Source organism: Sapajus apella, unplaced genomic scaffold (genome assembly GCF_009761245.1).
Source record: "Sapajus apella isolate SASKATOON/1434 unplaced genomic scaffold, GSC_monkey_1.0 scaffold18, whole genome shotgun sequence".
Classification (NCBI taxonomy): Eukaryota; Metazoa; Chordata; class Mammalia; order Primates; family Cebidae; genus Sapajus; species Sapajus apella.
The window spans coordinates 16,309,886-16,334,314 of NW_022436958.1; the positions used below are offsets into that span (position 1 = coordinate 16,309,886).

General features: G+C 39.3%; 1 protein-coding gene across 11 annotated transcripts in view; it reads left to right on the forward strand.

Annotated features, from left to right (window-relative positions):
• The window catches only part of FMNL2 (formin like 2), a 323,466-nt gene that overhangs the window by 169,284 nt on the left and 129,753 nt on the right, over nt 1-24,429 (forward strand). For all 11 annotated transcript variants that reach the window (XM_032286259.1, XM_032286258.1, XM_032286262.1 and 8 more), the window contains exon 2: nt 21,350-21,433. In XM_032286259.1, coding sequence (XP_032142150.1) covers nt 21,350-21,433 — 84 coding nt within the window. The remainder of the gene's footprint in view (nt 1-21,349; nt 21,434-24,429) is intronic.

Genomic DNA, 24,429 nt, shown 5'->3' on the forward strand with positions numbered 1-24,429 from the left:
AATCTGCCTGGATTTGAGGCAAAAGGGAGTGGTGGAACCTTGGCAAGCCAGAGAGTAAAGTCCCTGACTGAGGCAGGCGCCACTCGCTTTAGCCCACACTGGCAAGACTGGCCGCTGCTGCGTGGCCTTCCAGACTTTCATGAGAAGATGAAAATTTGGATTCTTATATGAAATCTGGCACATTTTTCATGATGGTTTTAAAAGTTTTATGGGCAGTAAAAACAACTCTTTTGCCCTTAGTGTCCTGAAATCAAACCATGTGGGCCAGTAATTCCCAAATCATCTTCAACCTAATAGGCTTTTCTTAAAGCTATATGTGTTTAAGGATTATCTTTTTATTTTCATGTTTTTGTCCTTGCTGTATTGTTGATATAAGAATGTAATTGCTTTTCTAAAGTGACTTGAGTATAGGGTTAGCTTTTACTTGCATTTAGTGAAACTTGAAGGATGACCTTCCCAAAAGGGAACTCAGAAAATGTCTCTGACTCTTCTAAAAGACATGTAACTTAAATGCATAATTCTTTATGAGCTGATATCCAGAGCTCCGGATGGGTTGATGGAAATGGTAATGAAGGCTCTATTCAGTTTTTAAATTTATCTTCAATGAGCAGCCGGTACAGAGGCTCCAAACCAAACTAGTCAGCTTGCCCTGATGTTGAAAAGCAAAATCCCCCAGGCTGTCCAGGGTTTTGAGTGAAAGGGTCTCAGGAATATTTACACAGAAAGGAGTAAAGAGCCTGATTATGTTCCTGGCTTTAACAAGTAAAGATACTCTGTTTCATCCTGTATAAATTTGCCTGCCTTTTTTAATTTTGAGAAATTAATTGCTAAGACTCCATCTAGAAGGAAGACGATGAGAATGAATCCTGTGAATGTCCATACTGCACTGTTTATCTAATGGGGTCCTGTGTACCCCCTGTGAGTTAGATATTGGCAGAAGGTCCAGTATACACTTTGAATGTGATCCAAACATTCTAGTTCATTTAAATTTCATAAGTTATAGTTTCCTGAAAGAGAAACTGGTAACTGCATGGTAGCAAGTATGGAAAGGAACCTAGTTTTAGTTTTCACTGCTGTGCCCTGTCATTTAACAGTAGCTTTGAGTAGTTTAAAATCAAAAGCAAGAAAATATTGATGCTTTAACTTTTTAACCCCTTGTTCTTTATACCAGTCTATAGGGTAAGTTCTTCTTGTGGAGATAAACACATGGGTTATTTCGGGGCAAGTGGGGAGGTGGTAACAGTGAGAATTTTGTTTGAAGATATGCTTATCTGATTCCCTCTCCCTATTCAAATATAGGATTGATTGTTTCATCCTTGGAGTACCCGCTAGGTACAACTCTGTTGGAAGCCTTAATGGTGAAAGCAGCATCTATTCATTGAATTCTTTTTAATGTGCCAGAAATTGTGCTGTGTGAAACACAGGTTATAACATTTATTTTTCACAAAGGTCTATGAGAGAATACAAGAAGAATGGTCTTCAAGAGAGGAAAAAATACTGCCTTTGGGACTGGCGCGGTGACTCACGCTTGTAATTATAGCACTTTGGGAGGCCAAGGCGGGCAGATCACCTGAGGTCAGGAGTCTAAGACCAGCCTGGCCAAAATGGTGAGACCCCGTCTCTACTAAAAATAAAAATATTAGCTGGGCATGATGGTGGGTATCTGTAATCCCCGCTGCTCGGGAGGCTGAAGGCATGAGAATTGCTTGAACCAGGGAGGCAGAGGTTCCAGTGAGCCAAGGCCGTGCCACTGCACTCCAGCCTGGGCAACAGAGCAAGACTCCATCTCAAAACACACACACACACACACACACACACACACACACACACACACACACCAAAAAAGAAAGAAATACCACCTTTATTTCATTGTGAGGAGAGTGGAAGAAGAAAGTACAGCAGTGTGGTGGGTTTGTGCGTTTGGTAGCAAAAAGGGGAGAGAGTTCTGGTATAAGGGGCTTTATTTTCTTCATGAGATACAAGTGGTGAGGCTACATTGAGAGAAGGGGGTGAGGAGAGGGTATGGAGATTGGAGGCTGGAAGAGATTGTAGACGGTTGACCAGAAGAAGGTAGATGTTTTCTGGGCAGTGTTGAGGATAAATGTTCTCTGGGCAAGTGACAGTTGTTGCTCTGGCTGACTGGTCTACCTGTTGCGTGGCGCTCTCTGCAGTCTCAGGTGTTTCTGTATAAGGACGGACTAGATGGGATTCAAGAGGAATTACTCAAGACACTTGTTCAAGATGGTAAGGCAGACTTTATTCAGGACCATCTCGATAGCCATAGGGACCACTGCAATGAGATTTTTGCAGTGAGGGAGAGAAAATGAGCTCAATTCTGAACATAGCATGGACAAATAGAAATTTATAGCCAAGGAGTGGGGTGGCGTGGAGGTCAGTGGATGGAAAATTACTCGGAGGAAACATCAGGGCTGTGGGAGTGAAGTAGGGGAAGAGGGGGAGAGAATTGTGGCTAAAGTGATCCTGACCTATTACAGGATTCTTGTTGAATCTGGGAGAGGATGATCAGATACCATCTGGGGAATGGGAGAAGATGAGGAACCCAATTCGCTAGTGAGGGTGATTAGAAGTAGAGGGTGGGGAATTCGGGCTAAACTGACTTAGAGTTCTTGCCAAAACCAGATTTTATAAGGAGGTGTATACATGGATATAGGAGAATGTACAGGAGCCTGACTAAAGTTTGGTCAAACAAAAAATCTTTATCACTGGTAAGTGAGTTTGTCTAGGTTTGGGGGTGTGTTGGGTGGTTGTGCTGAAAAGACAGCTGGAGGAGCAAGAAACACTGGTGCAGGGTCAAGAGTGTTATTTACCTGGGCCGTGGATTCTAAGCTGGGTAAGGAGGGAGCTGCAGAAAAGAGTGAGCTGATGGGAGTTCTTTACTAAGGGTCAGACAAACTTGGGGAAGGTATTGCAGTGGGGAAAAAAGGTGTTAGGTCAAGAGCCAGGATGTTCTCTTGCAACTGCATCTCCAGCCTTGCTTCTAATGGGGAACTATTCATGCATTCCACAACGAAGAACAATCAAGCTGGGTGCGGTGGCACACCCTGGTAATCTCAGCACTTTGGGAGGCTGAACTGGGTGGATCACTTGAGGTCAGGAGATCGAGACCAGCCTGGTCAACACGGTGAAATCCTGTCTCTACTAAAAATACAAAAAATCACCTGGGCGTGGTAGTGCACTCCTGTAGTCCCAGCTACTCAGGAGGCTGAGGTATGAGAATCACTTGAACATGGGAAGCAGAGATTGCAGTGAGCCAAGATTATGCCACTACACTCCAGCCTAGGTGACAGAGCGAGACTCTGTCTTAACAACAAAAAAAGGGATTTGTTTGTCCTTTCTTAAGATGTCTCCTGCCTGCATGCAGGGAGTCTTCTTACTTTTTTTCTTTTCTTTTTTTTTTTTTGAGCTGAATCTTGCTTTATTGCCAGGCTGGAGTGTGATGGCATGATCTCAGCTCACTGCAACCTCTGCCTCCCGGGTTCAAGTGATTCTCCTGCTTCAGTCTCCTGAGTAGCTGGGATTACAGGTGTATGCCACCACGCCTGGCTAATTTTTGTACTTTTAGTAGAGACAGGGTTTCACCATGTTGGTCAGGCTGGTCTTGAACTCCTGACCTCGTGATCCACCTGCCTCAGCCTCCCAAAGTGTTGGGATTACAGGCATAAGCCACCATGCTCGGCGGTAGGGAGGCTTCTTAAAAACCTGTCTAGTGTCTCCCCGGAGCTGTATCCCACTGTGTTTGTATGCGTTTTAATATATTCATGCTCAAAATTTTGAGAAATGAGTAAATGGGTTGTTTACGGAATGCAAGCATCTATCTTTTGTGCACTGAGACACTTGTTTATCAGTAGACCTAAGAAATTATGTACATACGGATCTCATCTCAGAGGCTTGTAAGAGTTGTAGATTCCTGGGCTCAGATCTCAGAATTCCTGAATCACTACTGCAAGACTGGGGCTTGTGAATGTGCATATCTGTGTATTAATACTCTGAAGACATGCAGCGTTCTAGAAGGTGAATGCTGTCATTCACGTTCATCTTATGCCTTAAATGTAGAACATACTGACACGTAAGGAAAAAGCAAAGGTAATTTTGTCTTGAAAAGCCATCACATTTAAAGCATAGTTCTTCAGAAATCAAGTCAGAGGGATATGGCATGATATTTCTCTCTATTTATCTAAAATTATTTGTAGGATTTCTGTCATGTGGATGTTATGAAAAGTCACACATGAGTATGCTCATTCTTTGGGAGCCTATATTTACTAATTCAGAAGGGTTTTTTTTTTTTGGCCCCGAAACATGAGAGATTTTGTAAGAAACAAAATCTTTGCAGTTTCCATTTTTAGAGAAAGGAGCAGTAGAGAGTCAAGTGTGAAAACTAGGCAGCCACTGGGTTTCTTGGGAAGAAAAAATAGGGTGTTAATGAGTAAGAGATGTTGTGCATGAAGAAAGATATTAAAATTTACCTAAGGGCTGGTTGGGAGTTACAGGAAAAAAATGGATAGAATTAGAAAAAAGTTCCAACTGTGGCTACTTTAAAATGAAATATGGAATTTGTCATAATTGAACAAAGGAGAATTTAGAATGAATGAATTGCTTTTCTTATAAGAAATATTATATATTATAATATCATTTCTTTAAATAAGGAAAGCCAAGTCATTATTTGGCTTATTATTACAAGTTATTAACAACTTAGTAAAACATGCATGAAACTGTAAGGTGCAGAGCCTAATTCATAGTAGCTTTGGCAGCCAGATGTGCTGATTCACTGTCTACCCACACTGACTTCAGAGTCACAGGACTGTGGGTTAGAAGCAGGATACTAAGGGTCATCTGGCTCCAGCCTTGTCTTCAAGTGTCTGATAATGAGTCATTTAAAAAACTGAAATCCAGAATCATACTTCTCATTCTTGCTTAGCTATTAATACAAGCAAACATTCATAACTTGATTTCTTCAGTATGTAATTGGCTTGTAAATCAAGGTGGCCATATAATTAATAATCCAGATTGGAGTACTTTTAGAGTGAAAGGGGGCATTGTTAATAATTATGCCAGGACAACAGGCGTTTTAGAGCAATGCTCTATCACAAAGCTAAGTTCTAGTCAATGGTTTTGAAACTGTGTTCAATCTGAAAGATTTCTTTAGAAGTTACAAGTGAAAAAAACTTACCTAGATTGAAGTTTATTTACCAAGGTAACTAGGGTACTGCCTACTATGTGATATCCTGTTTACATGGAACCCCTAGGGAAATATCTCATTTTTATGATAGTTTCTTTAGTTGAAAAATTTGTACATTTATTTCTCAAATCAATGTTGTCCAACTTTTAACAATTTCTCATATGCAGCTTCAGATTAAAATTCTTTATAGAGGGCCTTTATTTTAGAATATGGTCATTCCTGGGTATATATGGAGGATTGATTCTGGGACCGACCTCCCCCACCCTATGGATACCAAAATCAGTGAATGCTTAAGTCCCTGATAGAGTATATTCACATAAAACCTATGCATATCCTCCCTTATACTTTACATCATGTCTAGATTACTTATAATACCTAATAAAATATAAGTGTTATATAAACAGTTGTTATATTGTTTAGGGAATAGTGACAGAAAGTCTGTACACGTTCAGTACAGATGCCTTTTTTTTTGCAAATATTTTTGATCCGTGTTTGGTTGAATCCACAGATGTGGAACCTATGGATATAGATAATCTACTGTGCTGCCAGAAAGTAGTAATATCGGTGTGATGGGGGTGGAGGCAGACAGTATCTAGACTAGAGGTTTCCAAACGTTTTCAGTCACAACACCTTTAGTGTCTCAATGATTTTATGCTGCCTCCTGGACCAAAAGAAAAACCTCTAACCATCCCATTTATTAAGTACTTACGTATAAACAACTCTTTATGACCTACTAATTTAGTGGCTGTTTAAGAAAATATTACATATAAATTGTGAGGAAAAATCTTTCATTTTATTTTATTTTTTTGAGGAGAGCCTCGCTCTGTCGCCAGGCACCAGGCTGGAGTGCAATGGCACGATCTCAGCTCACTGCAACCTCTGCCTCCTGGGTTCAAGCAATTATCCTGCCTCAGCCTCCTGAGTAGCTAGGACTACAGATGCGTGCCACCACGCCCAGCTAAATTTTGTATTTCTTTTTGTAGAGATGAGGTTTCACCATGTTGGCCAGGATGTGATCCGCCCACCTCGGCCTCCCAAAGTGCTAGGATTACAGGTGTGAGTCACCACACTCAGCCCATTTTATTCTTTTAAAAACATAATTAGTTATAAATATGATGTGTGCAGCTATAGGGCATTTGCACAGCTTTCATACATTGAATTAAGATTGTACACACACTTCACTTCCTGTTCAGTTTTCGTTTTCTCCTGTTACTTGCTTTTATCACAGCAACTGCTAAAAAACCAATTTTGCAAAGGTAAGATGTTATGGAAAGGAAATGTTGCGTGATTCAGGGTAGAAACTGCGGACCACCTCAGGCTAATGGCTTGTGCAGTATCTGATTTTGAGTTTTGTCGCCACCTTTGGAAATAATCCCATAGCTTCCATTTAGTTCACTGTAGTGCTTTAGGGGCACCTTGGTGCTTAATTTGGGAACCACAGGTCTAGACATTTCTATTTAGTTCATTATATGGCTGCTAGCTAAACATCCATTGTGTTTATGGCAACAGAAATTTTTATGTATGTGAGAAGCTCTGGCAAAGATGCTCCAACACTTTACTCCTCCCTTTTTTGAGTTAGGTTGTATCATATTCTGGTACTGAATAGCTAAAGTTTACCAAACACTTACATCAGGCACTGAGCTTGATGAAACACTTTGCTTGTGTTCTCTGATTTTCTTTTTGATTTTCATAACAGTCCTACTGCATAAAGCCTCTTCTATCAGGCTCCTCCTGAAATCCGCTTGGAGTAGATACCGTCCTTATTTTATAGATGAGGAAACTAAAGTTCAAGTAAATTAAGTGACTTGCCTATGAACATACAGCAAGTAGTTTCAGTTCTATGATATAAACTTAATTTTTAAAATTTTACTTGAAGACTAGAATCTTTGTCTACAGCCACGGCCTCTTCTGTAGACACTCTGCCACCATCCATGTGTCTACTGCTGTTTCAAGAGGTACTTTCTGTGTTTCATGGTGATCCTAACAGGGAGATCTTTTTGTTCTCATTTTCACATAAAAACACCGAGACTCAGAGAAATGTAGTTACTTGCCAGAATTAACAGCTAGTAATTGGAATTTGAACCCAGGTCTGAGTAATTCCAAAGGTTGTAATTGTAATTTATCATGATGACCAAAAGACTTTCTAAAATTCTGGCATTATTTCAAAGTCATTAAAGAAAGATTAAGTTATGATAATATGGCTTTTGTGTTAATATATTTTGATAAATCATATTCATTTAGAAATCATGCATGGTATGTGTGTGCTTCTCTTTTAAACAGTGTGCCAGTTGCCCAGCCATGTGCAATAACAGAGAATATATTGTGCTTATCATTTATAAATATATGTATAGAAGAGAGAGAGAATGAATGGACCTATTTGTCAGTGGGCAGCTGACTGGGATGGAACAATACAGCAACGCTGAAATGACAGACCCCTGGGCTAGGATGGTGTGTGGAGGATCAGGTTTTAAAGGCTTGTTTAGGAAGATGAGTAAGTACTAAGTAATTTCTCAAGGTGAAAATTAGAAATCTCTTGATCCTGTCACTTCTCTTTAAAACCTAATAAGTAAACAGGGATTCATGTGCACTTGGAGTTGCATTTCCCTCTGGAAGAGGGACAGATCTAAATCAGAGGTATGCTTCAAGTTGGCAAACACTTTGAGTGGGAAGTAACATTAGGTACTGGATGAAGTGTGTTGCTTTATCTCTTGGATCCTTAGGACTTGAGGTGTAATTTACAGAAAGATGGATTGGTACGTGTGAGTTACCTATGGTTCATCTTTTGAGTGAGGAGGATGGAGTTGTAATAGAATGTAAGAATGCAAAGATTGAATGGTCAATGTGGTATTTTGGCATTCTTCCAAATACTTGTAGCTCTCTTGGAGAAGCATAACACTGCTTTGTAGGAAACAGAACAGTGTTTACATCCAGAACATATTGAGTGGGTACTGAGTTCAGCAGCTTGGGTCGTGTCCCCCAGGCCTACTGTTGTGGTTTACCCAGCTGAGACGTGCAGAGTCAATACAGTCAGATTTCTGCACCCTGCCACCCCCCGCCCATTTTCATCTCTGTCTTGCATGCATGCTTTCTTTTTCCTTTTTCTTGCCCACAACCAAATCCAGCACTTAAAATGGAATAGTGCACACCCTAGGGCCTGCTTCCCAGAAATTCTCTGTCTGCAAATGTAGGTGTGCGCCCACCCTGGAAAATGCTTTCTTCTTGTTGCCTTGCTTGGTGCATGCAGTGCAGATGTCACCATGCTTCCTTGTTTTAGGCTGAAACCAGACCATACACTTGGGTAGCACTTTACACCTAGATGTACCACTGTGGTATGACAATATAAAACCAGGCATAACTCAGATGACATGGATTTTATTTCACATGAACAGTTTTATCTCCAAATAGACAAACATTGAAAACTTTGTGCCCCAATAAAAGGTACTTCTGACTGAGGTATCTAAGGGTACCTGTTTATAACATGATTTAGCTCATCCATTTAATACATAATCTATTATTTAATGCCATAGTTGTTGTGCATTGCATGTATAAATTCTACATTTCCATGTACCACACATCAGAATTAGTTTTATTATGGGATTTTTTTTTTGCTCATGTCATAACTGTTAGATGTGTATTGTGTATCTGTCCATGTTCTGAGTATCGTAGAAGACATCAAAATATGCCAGAGAACTTTCCCTCTCTGGATAAAAAGTGTACACATGTGAAGTGGCAACCAGTAAGATCACATTTGGTCACTTGAATACGTGCTATTAGAGATAATGCAAAGCAAAGGTGACCCCAAACATGGTATATAGAAGACTCAGGTCTTGGGTTGAGATGTAGGTTTGGTGGAGCGAAGGTGGGTGGGGATGGTAGGAGAGGCAGGTCACGTGCAGGCCTGGAGTATAAGAGAAGGTATGTCTGAACCTCTTTTTTTTTTTTTTTTTAAAGGCAGGGTCTTTCTCTGTTGCCCAGGCTGGAGTGCACTGGCATGATCATGGATCAGTGCAGCCTCAGGTTCCTGGCTCAAGCATCCTCCTGCCCTAGCCCACTGAGTAGCTGGGTCTATATGCACATGCAGCCACACCTGGCTAATTAAAAAAAATTTTTTTTTGGTAGAGGTGGGATCTCACTATGTTGCCTAGGCTGTTCTTGAATGCCTGGGTTCAAATGATCCTCCCACCTCAGCCCCAAAGTATTGAGATTACAGGTATGAGCCATCATGCTTGGCCTATCTAAAGCTTTTAAATATATATATATATATATTTTTAACTTTGCAGAGTCGAAGTAAACTCTGTCAGTAGTTGTATAATATTTAACAACCATGTACAAATAGATAATGACTAAATTTGACACTTGCTTTTCTGGTCCTAATTCTTTATTTGTTTAAAAGGAGATTGAAGATCTTGGAGGAATGCCTTTTATCAAAATGTAGCTTGTGGCTGAACAGAATTCTGTTACACCATAATTATGCACCATCTGAATACAAATACTTTATTGGGGTCCTAGGGCTATAAAGAGGACTACAAATTATTTTCCTTCCAGGGACTTGGAGTTTTGTAAGGATAGAAAAAGAAATCAGTAAAATAGAATGTGATTGGTGGTCCCCTCAAAAAGATCTTGATGTTGTTGAGTTGCTTTTAATGACAGTTGCTTTGGGACTACTTCTGTTTTTATGACATCTTAGGGGGTTTAGCAGTTTTAAAAAATTAAATATGAAAGTGTTCCCTTAGATATTATGTGTGAATTAACTTGTTGATGGTATTGACTGTAAAAATACCAGCAACATTAAAGTATTACTTTAATACTAGGATGTACACACAGATGCAGACATTTACTTCATGGTATTTTCCACCACCAAGAGGTGTTAGAGCCAAAAGCTAAGTAGCAGGAGTAAGGAGGAGAAAACTACGCAAAAAAATTAATCCACTTGTCACATAGCAGAAGGCCTACTGCACAAGACTGTCCGACTTCCTGCCTCTCTTGGCTGGGCGTGTCTGGAGAGACACTGCATTTCTGGAAACGAGACCATCAAGACTCATAAACATGTGTTGTAGTGAAACCTTAAGTTGTCTCAGTGTTACTGGGTATTTGGATAGTACAGAACTTTACTTCAGAACATGGTTCCTTCATGAGCTGATAGTTTTATTTTAAAATTTTTTAAGTAATTTAATCTTAGGAACATCATAATTTCAGGTATCTGAGTCTCTGTTTTTAATTCCTTTATGTATATACCTAGTTGCAGAAATGTGGGGTACTCTGTTAAGTGTATGATCAACATTTTGAGGAATCACCACATTGATTTCCATAGTAGGTGTACCATTTTATATTGCCAATAACAATAAATAAGGGTACCAGTTTTTCTAAATCCCTGCCGGCTCTTATTTCCTCCCCACCTTTTAAAACTATTCTTTCACTTTTAAGGACCCTTGTGATTATGCTGGTTCTCACCAAGGTAATCCAGGATGATCTTCCCATTGCAAGGTTCTTAACTTAATCATGACTGCAGATCACATCTTAGTATATAAGGGATATTCACAGGTTCCTGGGATGGACATGAGGAAATTTTTGGGGGTCATTATACTGCTATGACAGCAAGTCTACCTTTGAAGTTGCAGCTATTTGCAAATGAGGAGTCATAAATTTGAGGCTATAAGTTTTGATAGTGGTTATGGCAAAAAATATTCATTCTTAAGACAAAAGCGTAATCTTTCTCTCGTTATTTCAGAAGATGTGACCTTAATTGAGCATAGAGTTGAATTCTTTTGCTCCTTTGGTGATCCTCATCATGAGATTGAAGAACATGAGGCTGTAACCTGGGCCAAGCTTGAGTATGGAATCCAGGTTCAGTAGTCATTTCCAGAGTGACTGCTGTGAAAGAGAAGAGGGAGAATAGCGATGATCTTAATGTCCTGAGAAGGGAGTTAGAGATATGTTGCTGGGAAAGGGATGGGGGAGATAAGGCCAGGGTTTCAGGGCAGTGGGACAGGTGAGATGGTACAGTGCTTCAGATCAGCGGGTGATACAGACTGCAGTCTCATGGCTTTATTGTGGTGGAATCTTGCTATCTAATATGTTACAATTTGAGTTTGGTATTCTCAGTTATCAAAATGATTTTACTCTTCAGATCTTGTCACATAGAAAGCTGACATTGAACAGTAGAATAAGAACACTTTCTCTGGATTTCAATGCATTTTGGTCTGTAATGTTGTCTAATGATTGCCCACAAAGGAGTTTTCTAGCATCTCAAGTGTGGCCTCTTGTGTAACTCCCTCATCCAGCACACAAATGTGTGGATTCAGACATGGCTCCTGGCACAGCAGTTAGCAGACAGTAGGTGAAGAGTGTTTGAAATCCAGAACATGTCAAGGAATCAGACAGCAGACCTCCATTGAAAATCAGATATGCAGTTGGGAAAACAATTGCATGAGTAATTCTTTCCATTATTCTCTTTGTGTTTAAATGCAATAGGAATCCATATTTCAGGGGTTGGCACTTTGACCAGAGAAGGGATATGTGGTTTTGGCGTCTATTAGATGTTGAATCATGTAAGCCAATGATATGGGGAGTAGTAGAAAGATGGGCTGTAGGAGAGCTTGACCTTGACTGTTGTAGCTGCCCCCTTGTGTTGTGTGGACAAGACTGACTCTCCCACTTAGATTGGTCTATATTGATGATAATCTGGCTTTGCAATTAAATAAATACTGTAAACATAAATATGTACACAATGAACTCCTTTTTTAATGAACTGTTTACTTCCATTTATAAAGGACAGCAACAGTGTGACTGATTTAACACAGTAGATAATTCACATGAGATTTGAGGAATTCGTTTTGTTGTTTAGTTTGTGTTTATTGGTTTAAAAAAATGGATAACTTTCTAGAGGTTCATAAATTAACAAAATGAGTTGTTTTTTGAGGATGAAGCCCAAAATCAAGGAGGAATGAAGACAGTGACAAATGCTGACACTTCTGGTGTAAGGAAACTATAGTCAGGAAAAGATGGAGGCATATTAACGTAGCAAATTTCAAGTGTGCCAACTACTTTACATGCATTATCTTATTTGATCTTCTCCAATTTCTGTATGTGTATTCACACATGGGCACAAATGTCTCCCAACAGATGTAAGTGATCCTTCTTTCATGATAAAAGAGAAATAATAGCAGACCTGTTGGCCTGGGTTCTCTTTAACAGCTTTATTGAGGTATATGGATACATAAAAAGAGTATATATTAAACCTCATAACCTGATGTTCTGACATACAGTTTTGTGTTGCTCAACAGTGGAGATAGGTTCTGAGAAATGCGTCATTAGGCAATTTCATCATTGTGTGAACACCATAGAGAAATGATCACCACATGGAGACATGATCACGACAGTCAAGCTAGTTACTATATCCATCATCGCTCAAGGTTACCATTTTCTCCTTTTTTAGTGTGTGTGGTAAGGACTTAAGATTTACCCTCTTAGCAAATGTTAAGTGTACAGTACAGTATTGTTAACTAGAGTCACAGTGCTGTCCATTAGATCTTCAGAATTTATTCATCCTGCCTAACTGAAGCTTGACCAACATCTCTTCATGTCTCCCTGGGCCTGGAGTCTTTGCTCTACCATGGTAATAACCAGTTCTATGAACTTGGACAAACACTTTCACTTTTTTTAGTCTGTTTGGTCACCTATAAAAGACAGAGTAGAATGAATGTATCACATTTCTCTTCTAGCTTCTCTTCTAGCTCTGTCCTTTTGGATTATAAAAATGTTATGGCCGAGCGTGGTGGCTCATGCTTATAATCCCAGCACTTTGGGAGGCCAAGGTGGGTGGATCATGAGGTCAGGAGATCGAGACCATCCTGGCTAACATGGTGAAACCCTGTCTCTACTAAAAATAGAAAAAATTAGTCAGGCATGGTGGCATGCACCTATATTTCCAGCTACTGGCCTTTCAATTAAATAAATACTATAAACATAAATATGTACACAATGAACTCCTTTTTTAATGAACTGTTTACTTCCATTTATAAAGGACAGCAACAGTGTGACTAATTTAACACAGTAGATAATTCACATGAGATTTGGGGAATTAGTTTTTGTCTGTTTAGAGGCAGGGGAATCGCTTGAACTCAGGAGGCAGAGTTGGAATGAGCCTAGATCACACTACTGCACTCCAGCCTGGTGACAGAACGAGACTCCATCTCAAAAAAAAAAGTTATGGAGGAGTCATAGAAAGCAATACTTCTAAGAACATAGACTGTGCCTAGGATTGTGATGGAGAGATTAGAGCTATGTCTCATTACCACAGGTTCCCCAGAAAGGACAGCTTTCTAGTCAGCTTTTATTTCCAAGATGTAACTAGATTAGGGAGAGTCTAACGTCTCCCTTTGTGAGCTTTACTGGCTACGGTGGTGATCTTAATACCCTCAATGATTCAATAAAAATAACAGTGACAATGAAAAATGACTGCCTGGTGATTCACTTTGGGGAAGTGTTTGGCTGGCTGCCCGAGACCTGTGCCAGGAAAGAAGCTGAATAGATTTCAGCAGCATCCTCGAGGCTAGGAAGATAATAAAATTTAGGATGCCAGGTAGTTGTTTGGACCATGCATATGGGTCATGGAAGAAATTGGCTTTTAGGTGAGGGGAATGGATGGGTTGGCCATGTGCTGAATTTGCAGCCACCCTGCTGAGGTCTTCAGCTGTTGCAATTTTAAAGTGAACTCGGGAGAATTGGTACATTACTCAGTTGCACGTGACTTGACTTGATGTCCCAATAATGATATAAGGAAAAATCTCAGTGTAGGAAGAGTTAACAGAACAGGAGGAATCAGTTACCTCATTTGATTTGAGGACCCTTTAAAGACTTGCTTTTCCTAGATATTTCTTTGGCCAATGACTTCTCACTGCCATAGAGTAAGTTTGAAATTCTCTGATTTGGTGTCCCTGCAAACTTGGTCTCACACTATGCACGCCTTACCTCCTGGTTTATTCTGTGCGACGCACAGCCCTTTACCTTCTCCTGTGTTCATGCCTTTGCTCATCTCTTTCCCTTTACCTAAAATAATAAGAATAATAGGAATAATATCATTGAACATACTGAGTACTTTCTGTGTACTTACTTTTGTACTAGTGTATAGTAGTCCTCCATGGGGGATACTTGTTAAGACCCTCAGTGGATATCTGAAATCTTATATAGTACTGAACCTAATCTATATGATTGTTTTTCTTACATATACACATACCTATGATAAAGTTTAATTTATAAATTGGGCACAGGAAATAAGCAATAACTAATCATAAAATAGAACTATTATAACAATATACTATAAAAAAGTTTATGTGAATGTGTTCTCTCTCACACAAAATATCTTATTGTTCTTCACTAACCTATTTTGGGACCATGGTTGAACCCAGGGAACTGAAATAGCAAAATAACAGAAAGCAAAATCATAGATGTGGATGAGGCCACTGTACATGGATTACCCAATTTAATTTTGCCCAGACTCTATGATGCAGGTAGTAACATCACTGCCATCCTCATCACCATCATGATACTCAACACTACCACAGTGATCATTTCCACGTCACAAGTGAGGAAACTGAGATTTAGTTTAAATGACTGAGCTGAGATGACGGTCTAAATGAATGGTAATCATGATTGCAGCCAAGTTGGCCCATCTCCAAAGCCCAAACTTTGTGCCATTTAATGCCATTCTTTACCATCCTCCCCAGACATCCAGGCTCAATGCATAGCATTTCCTGCTTTCCATAAGAAAAAGTAATAGCTCCTTCTCTGAGGTTCTGTCGTATTATTTGACATGCTTCATTTTATATTTGTGTATTCATCTTCTTTCCTTCTGCTTCATTGATGCCTCATCAAAGCCTGAGTTTACCATGTATTTGTATTCCTGTCTTGATTTGTTATTTGACAGTTTATTACGTATATATTGATTTGACACCATACCTTGCTACCTATAGTCAGCCCACTCATTTTTTTTTTTTTTTTTTGCTGTAGTTTATATTTTTCAACATCTTAGAATACTTCTATTAAAATGTCAGTATTTTATATGAAAATATTAATGTTATGCATTTCCACCTTCACTTTCCATGCTAATGACTGTGTCTGATTATTTAAGTGGAATTGTGGGATTGCGTAGTTCAGACAAGTCATATTTAGAAACACTGTAGTTCAAGTGTCATGGAGGGGGAGGTCATACAGACTCTATTCTGAGTCCTGGCTTTGCCACCTACCTCATGCATGGAGGAATTACTTAACCTCCTTGTCCTCTAATTTCCTTCTCTGTTAAATGGAAAAGATAATACCTACTTGTCAGGATTATAAGACAGATTAAATTGGCCTGAGACATATCAGACCATCAATAAATGGTACATCTTGTTGTTTTTGACCCTCGATTTTGATTCTGATTTTCACTTTTGAAAATTACATTTACTGGCTGTTTCGACTATGGGGTGTTTAATCATTTAATTTGCTTTAGGATTCAAATAGTGGTGGTTTAAGATCACCAGTGATAAGTGGTAGAGCCAGGATTAGAATCTAGCTAGCCTAATTCCAGAGCCCAACAAGTAAAAATTAATAAATCAGTAAATCCTTGCTCTGCGTTGCCTCATTAGAATTCATTATGCTGCCCAACCATCCAGTTGCAGTCCATCCCATTTCCTTTTTTGTAGCAACAAGTAATGGCTCTGGGGAAGGGGACATGGGGAGTTGTTTGATGGGTATAGAATTTGTTTTGCAAAATGGAAAAGTTCTAGATACTGTTGCACAACAATATTAGTGTAGTTATAGACGCTAAACTATAAACTTAAAAATGGCTATGAGGGAGGGTACATTTTAAATGACATGTTTTCTACAATAATTTAAAAAATTTTAAAGTAATGACTCCTTCTTTTGAGTGCCTGAAAACTTTTGTATCTCTATTATTTAAGAGCTCTAAAAGATTGTCTAAGCCATTTCTTTTGTGACATGATTTTCCCTGCTTCCATAAGAAGCACTACTTGCAAAGTCCATGTTTTTTCTCTCTAAGCAAGTGGTTATATAGAAGAGGTCCTGTTATAAAATCTGGTGACTAAATACTTGTGAGTTTTAATTTAGAGATTATGAGGACAAAGATATATTACATAAGGTATGTTTCATACTGTGCACTTTCCCTCCTGTGTGTCTCCATATCACTGTGGGTTTCTAAGTATGAGCCTTGAGGATATCAGGGTAAAAGAAGGACGTTTTACAGGTTTGCATTATTGCCATGAAACCAGGTCAAAAGCTGACATCAGAAAACTTTGTTGCTATCACATAGATCTATTTGGTTGTGAATGATTTGGGCACCATCATTCTGTTCTGTGTTGTGTATGATGATTAATCTGTGGGTATAACTTAAGATACATAGGCTACCATAGACTCTTCTTTACCATAATTACTTTCTTTATAAAATACTCAGGAATTTTTGGATATTTTATTTTTCTTTATTTTGTAGTTACAATTTCTATTTTCAAAAGGTTCTGAGATGGAAAACATATTTAAAAACAAAGTAGTACAGTTATGGATAAAACCAGAGTAGAGACCATTCCTGTAACTACCACTTGGAATAGATACAATCTGAATTAACTGGCAACAAAACACAGTTCAGGTTCCTGGTTTATGAAATGTGGCAGAGGACTGCCTAAACTCTCATGTTTCTTTTCAGAAAAATGTTGCTAGAATTGAAGATTCTCCCCCCCCCACCCAACGCCATGAATTTTTGTTCGGAAAATAAAAAGCAACAGACATTATCATGGAATGATGTTTTACAAGAAACCGAAATGCTCTTCACTGTGTAGACGTTGTTAATAGCTAAAGCATGAATCCCAAATCATTAAAGATATTTGCAGGCTGGGCAGTATGGCTGAGTCTGTTTGCTCTTCAGTATTCAACAACTGTTTAATGCTTACTATTTGCCGTACTGTGCCATACGTTGGTGATGAACAAGAACAACAAAAATTGTTCTTGAAGTACCCAGTCCAGTGGGAAATTTAGGTAGGCAAACATTGTTAGGGTACAATGTACTAGGTGTTATATTAGAGACATGTAAACAGTGCTGTTAGAGCCCAATGAGAGGATATGTCTTTCTGGAGTAGTTTGGGAAGATTCTAATGATAAATGACATTTGAATTGATTCTTAAAGTTTGCTGGGTTGAGAGTGGAAGGAAAGGAGCATTTTTTACAGAAATAATATTCTTAGATGATCTAATTTAGTTTAGCTGGGAACTTGTACAATCTAGAAAAAAGATAATTAACATCCACTGAACTTTTCAATTCAAATATCATATGTCTTCCATCGACCTTTTAATACTTGCGGGCAGTTACTTCATGATTAAATTGTCTCAGATGCTTACAGGGCACATATTCTGGTATACAGTCGAAGCCCAGGAAATATGTTGGGTGGAACAATGGATAAAAGGAAGGAAAGGAAAGCCCTATGTCACAGATATCGCTAATTATGGGTGAGGTAGAGTCGTCACTGTGTCAGGAAAACTCGGAAATTGATTTATATTTTCAGCCAAATAGAAGAACAGTCCTTTTTTATAAAGGCAGCAAAGGGACCTGGAGATAGAGCCAGTATTTTCCTCACAAAGTAACTTGGACTCATGAATTACCTGCTCAAACAATTTAGCTTGGACTCCAGAGTCTTGCCCTGTACAGCACAAGAGGGATGAGTTCACTCAAAAGAAGTTTAAAAGCAGTTATTACCAGCTAATCACAGCATCCCTGCACTTTAACCAGACCTCTGTGGAGTGTCTGATTTAAATAGAACTGCTTCCCTGTGGTCCTTATGGAATTATTAAGCTGTGCAGTGTATGCCTGAGTAGCTCAGAGGCTTGACTCATGGAAGGGGTTATTTTAGATACTTGGTGAATGATTACCCAGTGGAGTTTTAGTTTGGTTGTATTGATGTTGCACTGCTACTTCTGACAATAACTAATCATGCTCGAAGAGACTTCTTAAGTCTCTTCTTCCTCAGAGATTCAGGCCTTTCTTTTGACCTCCAGAATCATGTGTCTACCTGCCCGCTTGAGTGTTCTCTTGGTTAGCTCATAGCTATCTCATACCTAAACAGGGTCATTTATAAATTGTATTCTTCACCACCTCTTCCAGATTTATTTTGCCTTTTGCTATGTACCCCTCTTATTAACTGTACCCCCATTCACCTAGTGACTCAAGCTAGAAACAAGGTACAGATCCTTCCCAGCCCTTAAGTCTAACCAATCAGTTTCACTTAATATTTCTGACATTTGTCTACCTTTCTTCATTCAACGTGTCATCAGCCCCATCTAAGCTGCCATCATTCACTTGGATTGCTTAGGCCTGGCCCCCTCCTGCCTCCCTGCTTTTGCTGTTTCGAATCCATTTTCCACATAGCACCTATTGTTATCTTTGAAAAACAACTTCATTATGTTACTTATCTGCTTAAAAGCCCTCAATAGCTTCTGGTGGCACTTTAGATACAATAAAGTATATTGACCTGGGCCTGCATGTCTAGGCGTGATATGGCTTTGACTCACATTTCCAACTTCATCTTTTTATCATTCCTTCTTTTTTACTTTCTCCCTGGCTGTTCTGACTGTTTTCAGCTCCTTGAATGTGCAGAGCTATTTCCTGCCTTCGAGGCTTCCCTTGTTCACTGTGCCCGGTGTGCTTTCATCCGCTCTTTGCCTGGCCAATCCTTCTCATTTATTGGGACTCATATTATTTGTTGCTTTTTCTGGAGAAGTTGTTCCAGACTGTCTAATCTAAAACTACCCTCTGATAACCTTTCTCAAGCCTTACCAGACTTTAAAAAGCTTTGTTTGTTGCCTGTGTGTCTCCCCACCATAACATAGTGCTCTCTGGGGACCGCGTCTGTTTGGATTCCCACCCTGCCACCCAGCATGTTACGCAGGGCTTGTACAGGGGCAGTACTCCTTAAACATTTGTTGAATTAAAGACTATTAAATCAAAATAAAGGTTGGTCTGGAAGGGGCATCTTGCCTTTCTCTTTGCAAAGCCTGCATGTAATTCCTGTGGCGATGTTTGCCAAGTGCTTCCACAGGAATGTCTAGCAGAATACTAACAGAAGGTCGTAAGCTATTGCCATTTTGTTCTCCTGGAAAAAAAGCTTGGTGGCATCTTCCGTTTGTCCTTGGGAGCCTAACAGACTAAGTTTAGGTTGTGTCTTTGTTCCTGTAAAGCTGTGCAACCTTGAGCAAGTTAACTAAATTCTCCCAGGTCTATTTCCCTATATATTAAATGGAGAAAATTATATCTATCCCACATGCTTACTATGAGTATTAACTGAGATTACATGTGCAACGTGCTGAATGGAGTGCTTGGTACCTTATAGGAGTCAGGCATTTTTTTTTTTTTTTTAATTCCCTTTATGTCTCGAGATTAATAAGGACTCAGGAGGAAAAGAACTCAATTTCTAATCTCATTGTTCTTACTTAATGCATAATCATACTTGGGGCACTAACATGAAAGTCAACACCAGTTTAAGAGGAAAGCTTGCTTCTCTAGAGTGCAAATAAGCAATGATGGACTGACCATTTACCAGTAAATAACATTAAACTTCCTCAGAAAGATACACAAGGAATTCTCCTTTTCCTTATCTTTAACATTGTCAAATTGTAATAACTAATAATTACAAATGGATTTTTTTGCATTGTAGTTCAAGTAGATATTCCATGAAGATAGGCCATATGAAAACATTTTTCCATATTAGATATTTCTGTATCTAACAAGCCTTGGTAGTACCATTGGAGACTCTAAAGTCCAAAGCTCTTCCAGGTAAATTGTCAGCTTCGAGGGGAGCAATTAAAAAATTAAATATTTTAAAGACAAGTGTTTGTAAAATCTGTGGGATTAGACTCAAATAGGTGGCAGATATACTTAAGGCATACCAATCTAGATGTTAGATTGAATTTAAGGAAAAATGCTTGGGTTAATTTATCATAATCAATGGTTGATTATCATTAAGTCAGGATAGCACACTGACCTTTGCTTCTGTTGAACTTGTTTCACTCTATAACATGAGACAATAACCATGACCAGGGGAATTGTTTCTTCCTACGTCAAGTCCTTCAGGGGCTGGAAGCTTGAGCATTAAAAGTTCAAGACCTTTGCATTCATGCTTGAATACTGACCCAGATAAGGGACTGCATTGTTTACTTAGGGATAGGTATGATTTAGAGAGTTGATGCCAGGGAATAGACAGGATGATTAAGAGATGTAATACGCTAATTGACTATTTAGCTCAGTTGTTTAGCACATGAGAGCTTCGGGGAAGCCAAAAGACTAGATCTGAATTCCTTCTGAGGCTCTCTTACTCTGCCATGGTCTTTTGCTAAAGATCTCACCTTGCATCTAAACCTAGTTTCTTAAAAATCCAATGTCATTTGGGACATTGGATTCATGACATGTGAAAGTACCTGGGCAAAATCCATGACCAGCACTACAGAAGGTGTGCTGTGTTAAGAGGCAGTTTACATGAGTGCCGATGTCTGGACATCTCATGATTAATTTCCTACTTCAAACTCAACTTCATAAACCAATATAGCTAAACTGAGAATTGTGGTTACTAATGTTGACACAAATGTTAACATATGTCCTCAAGGAATACTGTCATCTCCCAGAGGGGACAAAAATTAGTTGCATCATTGTCTTTTTTTTTTTTTTTTTTAATTTGTTTTTTTCCTCATGGTTGTTTATCAGATTGAGTATAATTTGAATCTGTCAGTGGTTCTAGTCATTGAGTTCTCATTTGGTGTTTTCTGTTTTGTTTCTGGTGGGGCTATATTGCTTTAAAAAGAAACTGGATACCTTCTGACCTTTTTGTTGAGTAGAAAAGGGAGTCTGCCAAAGAGACAAGACATCACCTTTGCTAAAATGCAAATCTGATTGTTCAGAGCAGACCATCTCACAAGTCCCAACATAGAATTTCAGAGTTTCCCTCCTCTCATCTAACCAATTTGATGTTTAACTGACTTCTTTGGGTATTTTGATTTAATCAGATACTAGGAATTGAGAGAAAGTCATGAAAGAACCATAGTGGTATTCTTTGGTCTGCCTGCAAGTTACCCAGTTGGAAGCCTGCTGTGGAGTGACATCTCTCTTTTTTTTTTTTAACAGAATGCTATGAACCTACCTCCTGACAAAGCCAGGTTACTGCGACAGTATGACAACGAGAAAAAATGGGAACTGATTTGTGATCAGGTAAGAAACGGTGACACTTTCTTTTATGAAAAAGGTAATGAAAGAAGAGATCCAGTGTGAATTTTATGGTATGTCAATTATATCATAATTCAAACCATAATTTGTGGTTTGAATAGCTGTTATGTTATCCTGTCAGAAAAAAGCCTTGGCTATAGATTTTCAGCCTAAAATATTAATGCAAATCTTATTTGTGAAACCTTAAAATGATGACTGTGGGGTGGTGTTGATATCTAATGTACAGGAAGGACACCCCTGTGCCCCAATGCCATGTGCACAATGTACTGGACACAAATATTTCTTTTTAAGCATATAATATGGATATAGTATATGTTATTTAGGATACATGTTATAGGCAAGGTACAGAAAGTGATAGATTATTGTAAAGAAATTGTTTACCAGGCCGGGCACAATGGCTCACGCCTGTAATCTCAGCACTTTGGGAGGCTGAGGCAGGTGGATCATGAGGTCAGGAGTTTGAGACCATCCTGGCCAACATGTTGAAACCTTGTCTCTACTAAAAATGCAAAAATTAGCCGGGCATGGTGGCCAGTGCCTGTAGTCCCAGCTACTCAGGAGGCTGAGGGAGGAGAATCATTTGAACCTGGGAGGCAGAGGTTGCAGTGAGCCGAGATCACCCCTTTGCCTTCCAGCCGGGTGACAGAGTAAGACTCTGTCTCAAAGAAAAAAAAGAAAAAAAAGAAATTAATTTTTAAAAGAAACTATGAATATGTGTGGGAGGACCTATGGAGAAATTATTTCAGGTTTCAGTTTCATGAAAAATTACTGTATGAACATGGTGAATCATGGAACTGGTCATTGTTTTCCTTGGCTGCTAAGATGCTCAGAGCCAGATTTGTGGCCTGAGCCACAAATTTGGTATAAATGGTTGTAAGAGACCATTTATACCAGCTGCACAGTATTTCAGTGACATGTGTTTTACCAGCCGCATCCATGGCTTCATCTAATTTTTCCTGCCCACATTTTCCCTCCACACTGATTTCCTCACTGAAAAAAAACTTTTATGAGGTTGTAAACTTTTGTAAATTATCATTTTGAGCAAGATAAATATAAAAGTATATATCAGCATTACTGGTGAACAGAGATTATTCTTGCATTGCTAACTAAACTGAAATGTTCTCTATGCCGTAAGGCATTGTGCAAGTTGGTGTATTGAATCTGTTCTGCTTCTCTCTAAGGAAGCAAATATGGAGTGACACAATAAATGCTTTCTCATGACTTGACTTTATCATGAAGTGGCAGTTCATCGTTTAATTTGGGGCACCAACTTCTTCATACTTCTGTATGATTGCATTCGTCTATCACTTTGTTTTGTAAATGTGTATTTAAGTGTGTCTCCCTCAAGAGTAAATTCCTTTAGGATATGGGCCTCTAACAGCTTGCTCAGTGCTTGAAACATGCTTATTGAAAACGTGTTGAATGAAAGAAATAACGGCTAAGTATGGAAGACAGTGGAGAGGAAGCTTGCATTTTTGGCAGAGAGGGCAGAAGGGAGAAGGCAGACGAAAGAGGTGGGCTGGAAGACTGAGCAGAAGTTTGCTGTTTCCATGAACTTGTCACCTTCCACCTCCTCTACTTGTCAGTGTGGTTTGCTTTTGGTAAATGAAAGTAATTCACTGCTCAATTCTAGGAATTACTTTAAAGAGAGAAGGAAACCATTTTTAAATGTAATAATTCAGTGATACTAATACATTCATGCTGAAGATAAACATTTTTTTTTTTTTTTGAGACGGAGTTTCGCTCTTGTTGCCCAGGCTGGAGTGCAATGGCGCGATCTCGGCTCACTGCAACCTCCGCCTCCTGGGTTCAGGCAATTCTCCTGCCTCAGCCTCCTGAGTAGCTGGGATTACAGGCACACGCCACCATGCCCAGCTGATTTTTTTGTATTTTTAGTAGAGACGGGGTTTCACCATGTTGACCAGGATGGTCTCGATCTCTTGACCTTGTGATCCACCCGCCTCGGCCTCCCAAAGTGCTGGGATTACAGGCTTGAGCCACCGGATAAACATTTTTTAACATGATTGATGCTGATAGGAATAGAGAATAAATTCCAGAAATTCTGTCCCAAATTTAATTAAGATTAAATCCCAAAAAGCTTTCTATAGTAACAGTGTTGCTGAAATACCCCTTGGTCCTTTCCTGGCTTAGTGCGTAAATATAAAGATGACCTGAGCTTCTAGTGGGTCTCAAAGGTTAAAGTCACAGGGAAGAAATGTCTAACTAACTCTGGAGGGAGTGGGGATATGGAAGCCATGGAAGAAGCCATGGAAGAGAGACATCTCTGCTGGATTTGGGGTGAGGTGAGATGTATCCTAGCCTGCCCATTTCTGTGTTATAGTAGGTGAACTGAGTTCCCATGAAGACATTATTAATTTAAGGACTCTGTGGGGACACAGAGGCAAATTTTGTGGTGTGAGGGAAGAAAGCTGGAAATGTCAGGATCCTTTGATAACTGCAGGTAAAACTCGTCAAGCTACCTAGCTGTAAGAGCTCTTTCAGTGGTATTTATACTTATGGAAAGAGAGAAAGCTCCTTCCTCTCACTTGTGCCTCAATTTTTGGTGTAGACCCTGTGCTGCACATTTTCGTTTTGGAGTTTTGGCCATTTCCCATGAGTTTAGAGCTCTTAGCACAGTCGGTACTATGGATAAATCCTGCTTTGGAGGGTTTAGAGATCCTGGATGAATTTAGACTTTTAGATCATTTATATCTGGAAGGGTTGTTAGAGACCATTTGTCCCAAGCCACTCTGATTTTACTTTTTCTTTTCTTTTTTTTTTTTTTTTTTCCGAGACGGAGTTTCGCTCTTGTTACCCAGGCTGGAGTGCAATGGCGCGATCTCGGCTCACCGCAACCTCCGCCTCCTGGGTTCAGGCAATTCTCCTGCCTCAGCCTCCTGAGTAGATGGGATTACAGGCACGCACCACCATGCCCTGCTAATTTTTTATATTTTTAGTAGAGACAGGGTTTCACCATGTTG